Source organism: Mus caroli, chromosome 1 (assembly GCF_900094665.2).
Source record: "Mus caroli chromosome 1, CAROLI_EIJ_v1.1, whole genome shotgun sequence".
In the NCBI taxonomy this organism is placed as follows: Eukaryota; Metazoa; Chordata; class Mammalia; order Rodentia; family Muridae; genus Mus; species Mus caroli.
This window is the reverse complement of record NC_034570.1, coordinates 6,186,988-6,205,014: the sequence shown is the minus strand read 5'-3', so window position 1 is coordinate 6,205,014 and position 18,027 is coordinate 6,186,988. Positions and strand designations below refer to the sequence as shown.

The following is an 18,027-nucleotide window of genomic DNA, read 5'->3' as shown; positions in this document are numbered from 1 at the left end:
ATATATATATATATATATATATATATATATATATAGACACACACACACACAGTACGTATTTCTTTCAAACCTGATTCTAATTCCACACAAAGATACTAATATCAAGGCCGAGAAAGTTCTCTCCTCAAGCAGCCACCGTGAGAAAAAAGCAGCAGATTTCATAGGGATATGGAGAAGATTAAGTTTAACTTGCAAAGTGTTAAACATTAGCCAACCCTCCAGGTGCAAGCACTCTGTGAGACTTAGCAGCGATGCGCCAGCAGAAGAGAAGGCGCAGGAGAGCCACTAAGGTCTCCAGAGACGCAGCGGGTGGCAGATGCCTCTGAAAGCGTCAACGCGTTGTCAGGCAACCGGCGGGCCCAGAGGCGGCCCGGGAGTCTGCTGCGCGTGTGCAGGGCACCGCCCCCAGCCCGGCAGCCTCGGGACCAGGACCTGGGGCCAAACCGGGCCACCGCCTCGCGACCCGCGCCTCAAACCCTGCCCCCACAACACCCCGGAGCTTCCCGGCTCCGCCCGGCAGGCTCGAACCCCCGCCCGGCTACAGCGACCCGGGCCGGCCTCCAGCGCCAGGGCGCCGACTCTTCGCACAGCCTTCCACACTCGCTACCCAGGGACTTACTCCCAGCGAGAAGCCACGCTCCCGGCGGGCTCCACAGTCGGTGGTTCCGGCGACCCCGGCGCGGACCTAAAAACCGGTCGCCCGCTCAGGGCTCCGCCTCCCAAGCCCAGCCCCCCGCCCGCCCTCCACCAACGGCCAGGCGCGGCCCCGCCCCCTCGGGCTGCTGGCGGAGGCCGCGCGGCCAAGGGCGCCCCCTGCAGCCCCGGAGGTCACCCGGTGCACCCGCTGCGGTGCCCAGGGATTCCAGAAATGTGGCCACTCCCAGGCTAAATCCCAGCCGTCCAAGCCCAGGAAGTCATGAAGTGTGGCTGTGAGAGGAGGAATGTCCGCACCAGCAGTCTGGTCAACTCTCTGTCCTGGGCTTTCATTACCATTTCAACATGTTATTCTGTATGTTTCGAGTGGCTGTGTATTATTGTTACCACTGGAAAAGCTCAGAAAGAACTAAAGATACTAATGTACTCTAATGTCCCTAGTGTGCCCTAAGTTATACTGTAAGAAGGTTCTATTTTTATTTTTGGTTTCATTATTTTGTCTCCAATAGTCCAGGGAGAAAGCGGGGTTGGAACTCTTGATTCTCCATTCTCCACCTCCCAAGTACTGGAATTAGAATAATGTTGCAATGTCCTTGCTCTGTTTTGTTTGCCCAGCTCCTTGACTTTTTGAAACAGGGTCTCCTGTAGCCCAAGCTATAAGCACCTGCATTAGAAGAGGATACAGACGGGCTGTAGTGGTGCACGCCTTGAATCAAGAAGCAGGCACTCAAGAAGCAGGCAGCTCTCTAGTTTGAGGCCAGCCTGGACTACAGAGTTCCAGAACTGCAAAAACCCGGGGAGTTGGGGGAATACAACACAAAGCAAAAGGTCCAGGTGAAGCAGCTACAGAGGCTTCGAATTCCTGTGAAGGAGCAGTTACTGACGAAGAGTTAAGGAAAGGCATCTCCGAGCTGTGCTTTTTAAAATCTGTGTGCTCTAAAGCAGAAATGTCAAGACGAGCATTTCAAGCAATGCCTAACAACTAATATATTACCAAGCCAAGGAAAAAAGTTCTAATAGAATGAAAAGCTGGGTTGGGGGAGCTAAAAGAAGATGATGAAGCTGGAGAAGTCTTTAAGAACCGTGTTACGAAAAAAAAAAAATAAATATATTAGAATTAAATAAAACACAAATTTCATGCATGCCTTCAACTTACAGTCTAGTGGGCAATTGGGGATAAGAATGTGAGGGAAGAAAACCTAAAAATACGACTGAAACAAATTTCACCTTAACTGCTGGAAGGCACAGATTGCGGAGATTAAATCTGCACTGAGACAAACCTTTTTTAAAAAGTAGCGCCTAAGGCATTCACAGCTCCTAACACTTGTATAAAATGTTACCCTATAAAGTCCTCAAAAAAGTTAATCTTAGCAATCGGCGACTTTTGCTTGCCACCTCGCAACAGTAGCGAAAACACAAAAGCGAAACGCCAAACACAAACCCCGGAGGCTTAACACCGCAAATTATCTTAAAAGAGTCACGCGATCTTCCCCCTCCAAAACCAATAATCCGGAGATACTTACACCTCTGTTTCTCTAGAGACATTTAGTATTCCAAACAATTTATTTCGTTTGAAGCACCTACACTCACATAAACATAGTTCCCCAAACTCAAGTTCCCTCCTACACACAATATGGTGGCATCTGAGTCTGCGCAGTACGAGCCGAGACGGCCGACTCCTTCCTGGCAGGCCAACAGTCCCGCCTTCGGGCGCGAAAGGCTGTACCATTCCCGCACCGAGGCTTTGCGTCCCTCGCAGTTCACACGTACGGATTTCCGAGCCAGCATGTTCTCGTTTCACCCGCAAGACTGATCTTAGCCGAGCCGAGCCGAGCCAACCCTAAGGAAGTGTTTTCTATGTCGCTGCGCCGCCGCCGCGCCCCAACGCGCGAATGGTCTGGACCAACGTCACCTCCGGTCTCAAGTGTCATGGCTGCCTTGAGAGTCTAGTGAGTGTGCACCCTGGTGGGGAAGGTCCAAAGCCCGCACGCTGAGGCCCAGTAGAATAAAGTTGCATCTTGGTTGTGGAGGCGACAGCTTCTCCGGTCCCTCGGCCATGGCAGCGTCCGGAAGTGGTATGGCCCAGAAAACCTGGGAATTGGCCAACAACATGCAGGAAGCGCAGAGTATCGATGAAATCTACAAATATGACAAAAAACAACAACAAGAAATCCTGGCGGCGAAACCCTGGACTAAGGAGTGAGGAGGTCCCTGGCGAGACGCAGGGGAGGGCAGGGATGGCGGGACTGTGAGAGACCCGCGAGGGGTGGGAGATGAAGGGTGTGGAGAGCTTGGCTTTCTGTGGGGCGTCGACCGAATATTGGCCACAGTGGCCTTAGTCTGCCTTGTCAGTAGAGCCTTACCTGTCCTCTAGGGCCTGCTTCGATTCCCCTTTTAGAAAGTTTCTTGCCTCCAGGGCGTGTAAAGGGCTGACTTTGGGTGCGACTTTTGTCAACATGATTATTTTTGTAAATCTCACACACTCTGCCTTGAACCTGGTGGCTACATGCAGTTAGTTGCAGCCTTCAGTAGATCCCAAACTGAAGACCGTGGCTGTTTTCAGAAATCAAATGAGCAGGGCATTGATTTAAAAAAAAAAAAAAAAATCATGAGCTCTTGGATTGATTTTGCTTTGTTTTGTTTTGTTTTAGCTCTTTAGAGACATACCAAATCCTCTTACCAGTTCCCTACAATATTTCTACAATTCATGTAAGCCAGAAATTATAAGAGAGAGCTTAAAAGCTATTTTCCCCAGCCAAATCCATGTATCTTTGGGATTGACAACAAGTCAAATGATTCTTTAGAGCAAATTGTATTAAGGAGAGTGAAGAAAAAAATTACAAAAGGTTGCTGAGTAGACTGTCTTGCTGTTTCCAGGTGTTTTGTTCTGATGGCACAGCTGGCTTTAACTGTAAGCACTCTATTTTCAGTGTTTATTGAGTTCTTACTGTGGGCCTGGCAATGGCCTGAAGATTTTCGTGTCTTTTAATAATCTTGACAATCCAGTACTGTACTTTTCTTTCCCTTTCTGTAAATAGAAAAATAAGCAAATGCATTCAGAAACACACCTCATGATCATACTATAGCAATGAGCTTGGGTTCAATAGACTGAAAATCAAGCCTCATAACTGTCATTTAGGCTGTTGACTGGCATGAGGAAACTAAAGCATCTAAACTTAGCTATAAGATAAAGGCTAAACGTAGCTATTAGTGGTGTCATGAAGATGAGATAAGGTAATTTATTAAGACGTTCTGGATGAACCATATGTAATGAGAGCATAGTAATGGTTGTTTTTATCTTTTTCCCAAGTAGATGGAAAAGCCAGTGTTTTAATTTATATATTGATTTCCAAGATGGTCTCAGTAACTTTGAGCTTGTGGTTGAAATCTAACAAAAGCTATATTTGGTTGCTTGCATCCAACAGGCCATAGCAATGCTGAGTGACCCACACAGATTACTTGGCTGTTTCTAAAGCAAGCTGCATGGTTTAGGTGGATGTAAACTCATGACTTCTTCACCATCTATGGCTAGACTAACATGTAGGGTATATCAGGGATTTTAAACTGTTGTTCAAGAGTTTAATCACATACAATGGTTAGTCAAAGAAGTAAAGATACTAGATCACTCTCAAGATGCTAGCAGAAGGAAGCCACAAGCTAACACACTTTTTTTGAGAATATCTTAAAACAGGTTAATAAGGCTGATAACAGTACCTTAGGTTTCAGTGTCTGGGGGACTAAGCACTTACTGTGTACTTTTCATACTAATAGGTGACATACCTATTTATAGATATGTGACACAGACATTAAGTGGCCCTACTCTCTCAGGTAGGGAGTGTCAGGGTAAGATTTTAGACCTAAGCAGGTCAATTTCAGAGGCAAACATTGTAGAAATTAAATTCTCTGGCTCTGTAGGTAATAATACTTGCTATCAAGCATGCAGACCTGAGTTCAAATCCCCAGCATCTATGTAAAAATCCATGTGTGGGTATGTGTGTCTGTAACCTTTTAGCATTGTATTGAAGGATGGCAGAGAAAAGAAAGTCTGTAAGCTGGTCAGTCGGCCTCGCCAAAACAGTGAGCTTTCAGTAAGAGGCTCTGACTCGAGAGGATGAAGTAATAAAATAGAGGAAAATGAACTGAGCATGGTGACACCCACATTTAATCTCAGCAGAGGTGGGTGATCAAGTTCCAAGGACAGCCTGGACTACTGGACAGCCAGGTTATACAGAAAAACGCAGTCTTAAAACAAAACAAAAGGTAGAGAAAGACCCCTGACAGCCCCTGTCATCTCCACATGCCATCTGGTGGCACACTAATAAACATGTACCACAGATAATAAATAAATAAATTACTTAATTAATAACCCACTAAGTTAAGGTCAGAAAGCTAGGCCTAAGAAGGTAATCAGGTATAATAATCGCATGATGATTGAGGAAAAAAGGCCTGTGGCGTTGATCATTATTCCCTCACCTCAGCAGTATATAAAGATTTATCTCAGACTCTTTATTTTACCCAAGGGGCTGAGCTGTGACTGTGACATGTTATCTCCAGGTACCATGCTTGCTGCTCTTATTCTGCTCCCACGCACGCTCCATACTCCCCTTCCATCACTATCAATCCCTTCAGAACTTATTTATTGTCACAGAGACTATCTTCTGAAATTGTACATTAAATAAGAACCTAATCACAGTGTAATTTTGTTTTATAGTCACCACTACTTTAAATACTGCAAAATCTCAGCATTGGCTCTACTGAAAATGGTGATGCATGCCAGATCAGGAGGCAACTTGGAAGTGATGGGTTTGATGCTCGGGAAAGTCGATGGCGAGACCATGATCATCATGGACAGTTTCGCTTTGCCTGTAGAGGGCACAGAAACTCGAGTAAATGCTCAGGCTGCTGCGTATGAGTATATGGCTGCATACATAGAAAATGCCAAACAGGTAAAAATATTGTTTTCTTAAATTTAAAAATCTCTAAGAGTCTCAAGATGACTTCTGGGTTTCTGAACTTAAAACTGTCCTTTTCGCATTAAAATCCATATTTTAAATTGAACAGTTTTTATGTGAAATTTTAAAAGTCTTGTGAGATTTGTAATATTAGGTTGGGAAAGGGGATCCTTCCAAGATACATTTTCATTTTCACTGTCAGTTGTGTTTAAAAAAAAATTACTGTAGGCTGGAGATGTGAGTTAGAGATGGAGTTGATGCTTGACATTCCTAAGCCCTGAGTTCAGGATCTCCAGTACCCCTCAAGGAAGCAAGAACAAACAGGAACAACAACCACAAATTTAGGAATTAACTGTTCCTGAGTAGAGTATATCTATTGATGGACTATAATGAACTAGGTAGGCTAGCTTTTTTTTTATTATTATTACGTATTTTCCTCAATTACATTTCCAATGCTACCCCAAAAGTCCCCCATACCCNCCCCCCCCCCACTCCCCTACCTACCCACTCCCACTTTTTGGCCCTGGCGTTCCCTGTACTGGGGCATATAAAGTTTGCAAGTCCAATGGGCCTCTCTTTCCAGTGATGGCCGACTAGGCCATCTTTTGATACATATGCAGCTAGAGACAAGAGCTCTGGGGGGTACTGGTTAGTTCATCATGTTGTTCCACCTATAGGGCTGCTTGTGGACGTTGTACATCGTGGTGCGGAGCCTAGTGCGCACCACGATGTACAACGTCCACAAGCAGCTGGGTTCTTTCCAGCTTCTGGCTATTATAAATAAGGCTACTATGAACATAGTGGAGCATGTGTCCTTCTTACCGGTTGGGACATCTTCTGGATATATGCCCAGGAGAGGTATTGCTGGATCCTCCGGTAGTACTATGTCCAATTTTCTGAGGAACCGCCAGACTGATTTCCAGAGTGGTTGTACAAGCTTGCAATCCCACCAACAATGGAGGAGTGTTCCTCTTTCTCCACATCCTTGCCAGCATCTGCTGTCACCTGAATTTTTGATCTTAGCCATTCTGACTGGTGTGAGGTGGAATCTCAGGGTTGTTTTGATTTGCATTTCTCTGATGATTAAGGATGCTGAGCATTTTTTCAGGTGCTTCTCAGCCATTCGGTATTCCTCAGGTGAGAATTCTTTGTTTAGCTCTGAGCCCCATTTTTTAATGGGGTTATTTGATTTTCTGGAGTCCACCTTCTTGAGTTCTTTATATATATGGGATATTAGTCCCCTATCTGATTTAGGATGAGTAAAGATCCTTTCCCAATCTGTTGGTGGCCTTTTTGTCTTATTGACGGTGTCTTTTGCCTTGCAAGAAGCTTTGCAGTTTCATGAAGTCCCATTTGTCAATTCTCGATCTTACAGCACAAGCCATTGCTGTTCTATTCAGGAATTTTTCCCCTGTACCCATATCTTCGAGGCTTTTCCCCACTTTCTCCTCTATAAGTTTTAGTGTCTCTGGTTTTATGTGGAGTTCCTTGATCCACTTAGTACAAGGAGATAGGAATGGATCAATTCGCATTATTCTACATGATAACCACCAGTTGTGCCAGCACCATTTGTTGAAAATGCTGTCTTTCTTCCACTGGATGGTTTTAGCTCCCTTGTCGAAGATCAAGTGACCATAGCTGTGTGGGTTCATTTCTGGGTCTTCAATTCTATTCCATTGGTCTACTTGTCTGTCATTATACCAGTACCATGCAGTTTTTATCACAATTGCTCTGTAGTAAAGCTTTAGGTCCGGCATGGTGATTCCACCAGAGGTTCTTTTATCCTTGAGAAGAGTTTTTGCTATCCTAGGTTTTTTGTTATTCCAGATGAATTTGCAGATTGCACTTTCTAATTCGTTGAAGAATTGATTTGGAATTTTGATGGGGATTGCATTGAATCTGTAGATTGCTTTTGGCAAGATAGCCATTTTTACAATGTTGATCCTGCCAATCCATGAGCATGGGAGATCTTTCCATCTTCTGAGATCTTCTAGAATTTCTTTCTTCAGAGAGTTGAAGTTTTTATTATACAGATCTTTCACTTCCTTAGTTAGAGTCACGCCAAGATATTTTATATTAGTTGTGACTATTGAGAAGGGTGTTGTTTCCCTAATTTCTTTCTCAGCCTGTTTATTCTTTGTATAGAGAAAGGCCATTGACTTGTTTGTGTTAATTTTATATCCAGCTACTTCACCGAAGCTGTTTATCAGGTTTAGGAGTTCTCTGGTGGAATTTTTAGGGTCACTCATATATATTATCATATCATCTGCAAAAAGTGATATTTTGACTTCATCTTTTCCAATTTGTATCCCCTTGATCTCCTTTTGTTGTGGAATTGCTCTGGCTAGGACTTCAAGTACTATGTTGAAGAGGTAGGGAGAAAGTGGGCAGCCTTGACTAGTTAGTCTCTGTAGGCTAGCTTTTTTAAAAAAGCTATCTATATCTTCCCTTATGTGGAACAAGCTCCAGAATTGTTTCTTCAATTTAAAATGTGGTATGCAGCTATGTGCAGATATGTTTGTTAATCTGCAGATAACTGGGAGGGTATATAAGATGTTAGAGTGATGTCTGGGCTGAGAAACAGGAGAGAAAAGATAGAGAGGAAACTGGATACCCTTGTTCTTGTACCGTGATAGTTTCACACTGTGCACATGTATTATCTGTTCAGAAATCTCTTAACTTCAAAGCAGCATTTGTTGCATGCTGGTATTGGGCGCTACATAAAGCCAAAAAATGACAGGATCTCTGAGATTAAACCATACCTCAAGCAAGTGTTTTTTTTTTTTTCTTTGATGTGTTAGGTTGGCCGCCTTGAGAATGCAATCGGTTGGTATCATAGCCACCCTGGTTATGGCTGCTGGCTCTCCGGGATTGATGTTAGTACACAGATGCTTAACCAGCAGTTTCAAGAACCGTTTGTAGCAGTGGTGGTGAGTACTGACTGGAGGTTTAGTATTTGGCGAGGCTGACTAACCAGCTCACAGACCTTTCTCTTTGCTTTCTTCTCATACAATGCTAAGGTTACAGACATGCATATCTATGCATGGATTTTTACATAGATGCTTTTATTAGGTTCTTCAAGAAGATTTGCTAAAGAAAGAATACTGGAAAACTAAAACAGCATGGTAAAAAAAAAAAAAAATGAAGCTCTGGTGTTAGTCTACCTTGGGAGTCTTGACCTCGCTGCACCCCACACTCTATTCCATAGGCATTTAATCAGGGTTGACTGAATTGGAGAAGCAGAAATGGCTGGAAGCTGTCTTCTTTTATGTCCAGAGTGTTTTAAACGCAATCTGGATTTTTAGGAGGAAGCAAACAGCCATCCATCCATTAAAGGGGGCAGGTCTAGGAGGGTCGGTTCTCGGTTAATTCATGCGTTTGTTTTAAAGATGGTCTTGCCAAGTAGCATGCACAGCGTAAGTAATACTAAACAGATATTCTTTGGAGATGTAATAACATAAGTCTAATCAATAATCTAACTGAAGTATTCCTAATTCACTGAACTTCTGTAATCGTTTTGCTTATTTTCAGATTGTCTGCTAGATCACTGTACATGTATATGGTGCTATATTTGTTTGTTTCCGTTTCTCTTGTTGACTCAGTGAAGCGTATGGCTTATGTTGGCCATCTGTCTCTTGTAGATTGATCCAACCAGAACAATATCTGCAGGAAAAGTGAATCTTGGTGCCTTTAGGACGTATCCAAAGGTAATTTGGATGGAGGGGCTAAGAAGGGGCAGTCTCATGGAGTCAAGATTAGCCTTGAATTTACTTCCATCTGAAGTACTAGAGCTGCAAATGTAGGTCATCTCAGGGGTGATATGTTCATGAGTACAGGCACTGGTCTACAGCTCAGAAGAGACCCTTGGGAGTCAGTCCCCTCCTTCTACCTTGTTTGAGACAGGATCTTTTACTTTTCACTGAGTACAAGCTAGCTGGCTTCTGTGGATGCTAGCTCCACTTCTCATCTGACCATCGACAGCTGGAAGTGCAGTTGTGTACTAACCAGGCCTGTGTTGTGTGGGTTCTGGTATCCAGAGTTAGCTTCTCACGTTTATACACAGGCTTTTCTTCTTTTTTTCTTTTCTTTCTTTTTTTTTTTCAGTGCCAGCAATACTAGGCAAGTAATCTACCCCTGAGCTGTACCTGTGTAATAGCTTTTCTAGTGTAGAAGAATTTCAGATACAAAATTGCAAACTGCTATAGCTCATATCAAACCAAAACACATTTCTGTAATATATTCATCTTGCCAAACATAGGGTTTTATTTACCAAAAACCATTTGTGTGCTCGTGGTAACTTGACATAGTACTAGAAAAACTGAATTCATTTCCTTTCCTGAAAGGAGCCTGTAGTCCACAATGGATATTAGCACAGGTACACAGTACAGCAGGCCTTTTGTCTCTGTCTCGCTGGAACTGACAATACCGTGTGAAGCACCGGCCCAGCTGTTAGTAACATTGACGATTACTATTTGCCTCTCCTGAATTTGGTCCCATACAGAAGAAGCTGCAGAAAAAAAACTTTGCCTTTTGTTATTTTTAGTTTTCTGTTTTCTTTGTTTTGGTTTAGGGCTACAAACCTCCTGATGAAGGACCTTCTGAGTACCAGACTATCCCACTTAATAAAATAGAAGATTTTGGTGTGCACTGCAAACAGTGAGTAATTGAACAGTTATCAGGTACAACAGCAGAGTGAAGTGGAAGGTTTTAGAACTGTCAAAGGATGCAGACTCAACCTTCCACTTCAGCAGAGTGTTTGCTTGTCTGCCATTCCCAAGTAATATAAGATTTAGTTACTTTTCTATTGCCGTGACAAAATACCATGGCCCAGTCAGCTTTTTCATCTGTGGCTCATGGTTTCAGAGAATCAGTCCGTGATGATCTTGGTGGGAAGCAGCATAGCAAGCAGACAAGGGGCCAGAGCGTAGCCGAGAGCTTCTGTCTGATCCACAGGAGAGAGGCAGAAGGAAAGAGAGAGGGCTAACTGAGTGGTGGGGACTTTTGGAACCTATAGCCCACTCTCTGTGACACACCTTCTCCAACAATGCCACACCTAATCCTTTCCAAGCTGGCCCACCAACTAGGGACTAGGTATTCAAACGTGTGAACCTATGGGGCTATTCTTATTCAAACTACTACATCTGGTGGCCAACCCTCGAGGTCTTCACTGTAGGATCTTTGATGTGCTAAGTAGTTAGACCCTGATAGAAGTAGAATACTGATGTTTTGTTTGTCCTTGTAGTGAGTGCCAGGCTTTGAACCCAGAACCTATGAGTGCTATAGCACCCCATTACTAATCTACATCCCCCCACCTTCTGAGGTTTGGTTTTAGTTTTTTGAGACAGGGCCTCTCTAGCCCTGGAGTTCACTCTGGATACCATACTGGCCTATAACTCCCAGAGATCTGTCTGCCTCTGCCTCCTGAGTGCTAGAGTTAAGGGCGTCACCACACCCATATCCTACCTATTGTTGTCTTAGACAGGTTTTCATATAGCAAGGCTGGTCTTGAACTGATTTTTCTACCTCCTGAGTGCTGCCTCGTGAAGCTCCTTATTTATGAGTCTTAGCTTTATTAATACTCAGGTTACATGGAATGAACTTGTAGCACAGTCAGGCCTTCATGCATAATAACGATGTGTTCCAACAGAGTTCTGTATGAACAAAATCACTAACAAAGTAGACGCATGGTTTCTTCAGTGTCAGAGCTTTAAAGCCTCGCGCTGCATTAACCTTCACAGCTAAAGCTGACCTCCACCTCGTGCATTCCTTCCTGAATGTCTGGTGTGTGCGATAATAAATAGTGAGGTTTAAGTAATAACTATAGCATTTTTAAAAGCTTTTTTTAATCTTTATCTGTGTGCATGTATTCAAGTATGTGGGCTCATTTACCATGGTCAGAAGAAAATATGCAAGAGTCAGTTCCTTTCTGTCACTGGGCAGTAGTGGCACGCACCTTTAATCCCAGCACTTGGGAGGCAGAAGCAGCAGATTTCTGAGTTCAAAGCAGCCTGGTCAACAGAGTGAGTTCCAGGACAACCAAGGCTACACAGAGAAACCCTATCTCAAATAACCAAAAAAAAAAAAAAAAAAAAAAATTTCCTTTTTCATCATGTGGGTTCTGGGAACCATCAGGACATAAGTCAGGGACCGGCCTCTGCTCTTACTTGCTACTCAGCTTCGTGTCGGCTTTCCTAATGTGACAATATACCTGGGATCATTTCCCAGAAGGAAAGTTTTATTTTCTGTTTCAAGTTTCAGTCTTCAGTTTTGGTCCAGTTGTTTCTAATTCTACATCACAGTAAGAGTATGTTAAAATGAAAGGTGGCTGGGAAGTGGAGCCAGTTAAAGAGGCTTTAAGGAAGCTGGTGTGCCTAATTACCTCATGTCCTTCCACTGGATCCCACTACCTAAAGTTTCATCCACCTCCATTGTCTCTGTGGCTCAAGTGCTCAACAGGGCCTTTCGAAGACACCAGATCCACAGAACTGCACTCATTAGACCTCTCTCATTCAGCCTCCTTGTTCATTGAACACACGGTAAATCGGAACACAGGCAAAGCACTAAAGATAAAGACGGTGATTGAAGAAATGCCCCTCTTGTCCTCACATGTGTCTTTTCTTCTTTTTTTTGAGACAGGGTTTCTTTGTAGTCCTGTCTGTCCTGGAACACACTCTAGACCAGGAGGCCTCACCTCAGAGATCCATCTGCCTGTTTCTGCCTCCCAGGTGCTGGGATTAAAGGCATGAGCCACCACCACCTGGCTTGGCATGCATGTGTATCCTAACCTTCAAAGGCCTTCACTTCATTCTGATGTCAACATATATTAAGCGTTTATTTATTTTTACCCCATGTGCATTGGTTTTACCTGCATATATGTACGTCTGTGCAAGGGTGTTGGATGCCCTGGAACTGGAGATACAGGCAAGTGTGAGCTGCCATGTTGGGTGCTGGGCCCTCTGGAAGAGCAGCCAGTGATCCCAGCCACTGAGCCATCTTGCCAGACTCTAAAGTCAACTTCTTATCCTCACTGCTGAACCTTAATCAAGAACCACATTGTGCCCACCTTTCTTTTTCTTCAACTTGGCCTGAGGGAAGTGGCCTCGGTGTCTGAGCCTTTTTCTCTTCTGTCTGCCTGCTCCATGGGCTTTCCTTTCTGGGTATCCATCCTCAGTTTCTCTTAACACCCACATGTACTTCTACAGCCAGGTTGCTGAAACTCCCCTCTCCTGTATCACTGCTCTGCACAGATATCTCCTGTGAGTCCCAGGAAACCAGAGGATAAAGGTCAAATTTCTTAGCTTTTAATAAAATAAACGATTTCCACAAATGAGACCACAACATAGCTTTCCGGGTTTTCCTCACATAACTCTGCTCTTGCTAATTGTTCAGCCAAACGGATGTACTTTTATATATGTGTGTATGTCATGGCACAGGTATGAAGAGAGACAACAGGACAACTTTTATGGGATTTGTTCTCTCTTTCTACCTTTATGTCTTGGGTTACAGAGGTCCAACTCAGGTCTCCAGACTTTGTACAGCAAATGCTATTACTGGCTGAGCCACCTCACCAGCCTATTAAAGACTTTTATAAGCATTACATCGGAGCTTCTCAGACAGTGCAAGCTCCAACTGACCAGTTGAGTTCTTCTACTCTTAAGAACTTTTTATCGGACTGGAGAGATGGCTCAGCGGTTAAGAGCACTGACTACTCTTCCAGAGGTCCTGAGTTCAATTCCCAGCAACCACACGTTGGCTCACAACCATCTGTAATGAGATCCAATGCACTCTTCTGGGGTGTCTGAAGACAGCTACATATACATATACATACCCATATAAGATAAATAAATAAAAAAAATTTTTTTTTAAACTTGTTAATCTCTAATATAGGGGTGGGTGGCTCCTTTATATGTACACTGTAGCATCAGTAACTATTGCTGAGTATATTTTATCATATTTAACTTTGGTCGGAATGATGAATTTCTCAGAGTAAGGAATGTTCTTGTGCTTCCTTATATCCATTGGTTTACAATCAGCTAAGATATTTAAATATTTATTACTTAAAAAAAATAAGGTCTGTCATGGTAACATACTCCTTTAATCCCAGCATTTGGGAGGCAGAAGTTGGAGGTGGGGAGGTCCCTGTATGTTCAAGGCCAGCATGCTCTCTCTATACAATGAGTTCCAGGCCAGCCAGGACTGTCTTTCAATAGTAATAATAGGCTTTTCAGATGTTTAACTAAATTCCCCTTGGTTCTGTATATTATAAATGAACTACCTTTCAAAGCAGTAGAAATTTTTCTAGGCACCTTCAGAACTACTTTAAAGTATGCTTTTATAAAGCATACAGGCCTCAAATAGAAAAAGGAAGAAGTGGGAGATCTACGTATCATTTCTAGAATTTTCACAAAGGCTGAAAAGTCTGGGGCAGCTCATTTGGCTCAGCCTGCTGTTAGATTGGTGAGCTCAGTAACACAGCTTGATAATCACATATCATTCAGGAATTCCAATTGCTACTAGCTTCTTAGAAATTTTAGGGTACTACAAAAGGGAAAAACTATGTAGCCAGGCGTGGTGTCGCACGCCTTTAATCCTAGCACACGGGAGGCAGAGGCAGGTGGATTTCTGAGTTCGAGGCCAGCCTGGTCTACAAAGTGAGTCCCAGGACAGCCAGGGCTATACAGAGAAACCCTGTCTCGAAAATCAAAAAAAAAACAAAAACAAAAATATATATATATATATACACACACACATATACATATGTGTATATAAAACAAGAAAGGCTAGTAGACAGATTTAGAGCCATACCACTTGAAGAAAAAGAAACATTATATTTAGCTATTGTTCAACTGTATGACTTTAAAGTATAATTTTGCTTTGGTGTAGGGAAAACTTCTATCCAATATAACTGCATTTTTTTCACCTGCCAAATGTGTGCTCTTGTTTTATAGATACTATGCCTTAGAAGTCTCATATTTCAAATCATCTTTGGATCGTAAACTACTTGAGCTTTTGTGGAATAAATACTGGGTGAATACCCTGAGTTCCTCTAGCTTGCTTACTGTAAGTACTGGACTTGTTTCATTTGAATTTTGTTTTACTCTGAAGCCCAAGTTGACACATGGTTAACTCAAACATATGAAGGCCAAAGGCCAACCCAGAAGTGTCAGTTCTCTTCTTGTATGTAGGCCCCAGTGATCAAACTCAGGTTGTCAGGCTTCGCAGCAAGCTCTTCACACACTGAGCCATCTTACCGGCCCATGACTTCAGGGGCTTGAGTGTTGGGATCACAGGCGAGTGCTATTATACCTGATTAATTTCACTTGTAGCCAAGCTACAAAAACTGTTTGTTATTTGAAACTTCATTTCACAGAATGGCATAATCTCAAGGCTGGAGCAGGGTTCTGTCCTGAGCTAGATGAGGATGCTAGGCAATCCAAATGGGGGAAGATATGCTTGTGCCTTAAAGAGGTTCATAGAGGAAGAAATAAAAATACTGTTTTTGTTGCCTCAGATAACAGGTAGGTCTCTGACACATAATCTCGACCCTCACAGGAATCACATTTCATATATTTACATTACAATTCATAACAATAGCAAAATTACGGTTATGAATTAGCAACTACATAATTCATGAGTGGAAGTCACCCCAACATGAAGACCTGTATTAAAGGCTCACAGTTTCAGTAGAAAGAGGTCCCGAAAGAAATCCGAAGATCATTACAAATCCCAGACAAAGAAAAACATTAACTCAATAGTTCCCAATACATCATTAAAATCTAATATTGTGATTCTTCTTATTATTAATGGATATATATTTAATAGTTATATATTTAGAACTTAGCAGTTTTATTGTTGTTTTTACTTTCTGATAAAAAAAAAAGTCTGCCGGGCGTGGTGGCGCACGCCTTTAATCCCAGCACTCGGGAGGCAGAGGCAGGCGGATTTCTGAGTTCGAGGCCAGCCTGGTCTACAAAGTGAGTGCCAGGACAGCCAGGGCTACATAGAGAAACCCTGTCTCGAAAAAACCAAAAAAAAAAAAAAAAAGTCTACTTTATGTAATACAGTATAATTCGAAAGAAACGGGGTTTGAAAACAAATCTGAGACTACTACTAGTCCTTGGTGACCTTCAGAGCATGGTTTGTCCCCTCTGCTCCAGACTATCCATATAGTTTACTACACAGCCAGGGATGGCCCTGAAATTTTGTCTCTACCCTGTGAGTACTAGGATTGTCCGCATGTGCCATCACGTCCAGCTGTAGTGTCTGGGCCTGTCTGTGGTGTAAAATGGTGGCAGTGGCACTCGGTGTATCATTATATACACTGCAACTGAGGAAACGTCTGCCTTGATGATTGCTAGTGTTTTGTTTGGGGCATTATATTCTTAGAAAGACTCACTTGAGTATTTTTATTAATGTCTTAAACATAACTTTGACATGGTTTGTGTTCTACTTAGTAGAAGTAGCAGCATTAAAAAGAGCAAGTTGAGCACGTGTCTGTAATGCTAGTCTTTGGGACTTGGAAGGTTTTATCAAGAGAATTGGTAGTTCCAGGTCTTCCTTAGCACACAATAAGCTTGAGGCCAGCCTGAGCCACATGGGACCTTCTTGTTTGAAACAAAAATAAAGGAGGAGAGCAATCATAATAGCAAATATTATGTATCCTGTGTGCCAAGCACTGCGAAGTGTATGTTGCCTTAGAGACAAGTATATTTGCAGTCAGAAGTGATAGCTGGTGGCAAGAAAAGAAGATGCTAGGACAGCAGCAGGAGAAGCAGGCAGAGGACCTACTTTGTCCTGTGACTGTCCTGTCCCAGCATTGTAATATGAGGACAGTTAGTACTTGGGACAAGTCTCAAGTGCCTTCAAGGACTGAGCTACGTCACCAGCCTGAGACAAGGCCTTGCCTTATGTATGGCAGTGACTGGCCCAGAATTCACACTATAGCTGAGACTGCCTTGATTACACTTACAGTTGCTAGAGCTTTAAATCTACAGAACAGATGACTTAGTAAGGTAAGGCATTCACCACAGAGTTCGGTGACAGGTGATCCTTGGAACCCATTTGGCGGAGAGAATCGACTCCTGCAGATTTTCCTCTGACTACATGTATGCTGTGGCACATGCATACACACAAACACAAAGAGAGGATAAATAAATGCAATTTAAAAACTGTTTAAGGAAAAAAATTTTTAGTTGGGTGGTAGTAGCAGCACATGCCTTTAATCCCAGCACTGGGGAGAAAGAGGCAGGTTGATCTCTGAATTCTCGGCCAGCCTAGTCTATAGATCAAATTCCCGGACATCCAAGGCTACACAGAAAAACCCTGTATCAAAAAAGCCAAAAGAAATGATTAAGATAACAACTTGTCTTCCTGTGTCTGCATTTCAAAGATTATAGGCATGTACCACCCACACATAGTTGGGGTTTTTTAGACTAAAAAAAAAAAAAAAAATACAAAACCTTTTAAAAATATTACAATTAGCAAGGCATAGGGGTATACACTCGTAATCTATTATAGCTACTTAGTAAGTTAGAGCCTCAGCTATTTAATACCTTGTCGCAAAACAAATAAGAATAGTGAAGCCTGGGGATTCAGTTTGGTAGTAGAATGTGCTTGTACAGACTGTAGATGCAAACCACAGCACCACCCACATATGACATATGTAGGGCAATAGGCTGTTAAATGTATATATCAAACCTTTAATATTTTTCAATTTGTAAAATATCTAATATATGTAATATTAAAGAAAAGTGTGCATAATAGATTTCTCAAATATAGGTGTAAACAAGGGCATAAAGTAGTACTTTAATAAGTACAGTCACAAAGCTAGATAATTATTAAGCCTTTATAAGGTGTCCTGGACAGTCCTAAGAGCTTTAGGCGTATTATTTCATTTTCAGATTAGCTCTGAGGTGGGAATGACTGCTGCCCTCTTCTGTTTTCAGAAGAGGGCAGGAGGCACAGTTCAGGGTTCCCAGCTCCTCTTGCAGCAGGGCCAGAACCTTCACTCACTTGGGCTTTCCTCAAAGCCTTCGTGATAGCAAATACTTAATTTAAACAAAGGAGGAAATTCCACATTCAATCTTGAAATTATTTTTTTAAAAATCTACAATTGAATTAATATACTTAGGAACAGTTTTTCAGCTATAACCTAACTTCTTCACTGTCTGTCCGTTCCATCTGTACATTGATATTATTTATAAATAAAATGTTAATTTGCATAAAAATCAGTGCATTTTTAGCCAAACATGATAGCACATGCCTTTATTCCCAGCACTCAGAAGGCAGAGGCAGGCAGAGCTGAGTTTAAGGCCAACCTGGCCTATATAGCAAGCTCCAGGCCAACTGGGCCTACATAGTGAGATCCTGTCTCAAAAAAATGTGTGTGTGTGTGTGTGTGTGTGTGTGTGTGTGTGTGTGT

The 18,027-nt window shown here is 42.6% G+C and overlaps 2 protein-coding genes across 9 annotated transcripts in view; one reads left to right on the top strand and one right to left on the bottom strand.

The window, feature by feature from the left end:
* Positions 1-2,397, bottom strand: part of Cspp1 (centrosome and spindle pole associated protein 1) — a 104,987-nt gene extending 102,590 nt beyond the window's left edge. For 6 of the 7 annotated variants that reach the window (XM_029475063.1, XM_029475064.1, XM_029475065.1 and 3 more), the window contains exon 1: positions 2,178-2,397. In XM_029475063.1, coding sequence (XP_029330923.1) covers positions 2,178-2,383 — 206 coding nt within the window. In that variant the 5' untranslated portion in view covers positions 2,384-2,397. Of the gene's footprint in view, positions 1-619; positions 710-2,177 lie in introns of those variants that run through there. The other variant, XM_029475068.1, reaches the window with a different exon arrangement.
* Cops5 (COP9 signalosome subunit 5) overlaps positions 2,365-18,027 on the top strand; it is an 18,896-nt gene continuing 3,233 nt past the window's right edge. Inside the window, exons 1-6 of one of the 2 annotated variants that reach the window (XM_021171216.2) lie at positions 2,365-2,853; positions 5,366-5,600; positions 8,408-8,536; positions 9,248-9,313; positions 10,177-10,262; positions 14,555-14,666. In XM_021171216.2, the coding sequence (XP_021026875.1) occupies positions 2,711-2,853; positions 5,366-5,600; positions 8,408-8,536; positions 9,248-9,313; positions 10,177-10,262; positions 14,555-14,666 (771 nt within the window). In that variant the 5' untranslated portion in view covers positions 2,365-2,710. The remainder of the gene's footprint in view (positions 2,854-5,365; positions 5,601-8,407; positions 8,537-9,247; positions 9,314-10,176; positions 10,263-14,554; positions 14,667-18,027) is intronic. The other variant, XM_021171222.2, reaches the window with a different exon arrangement.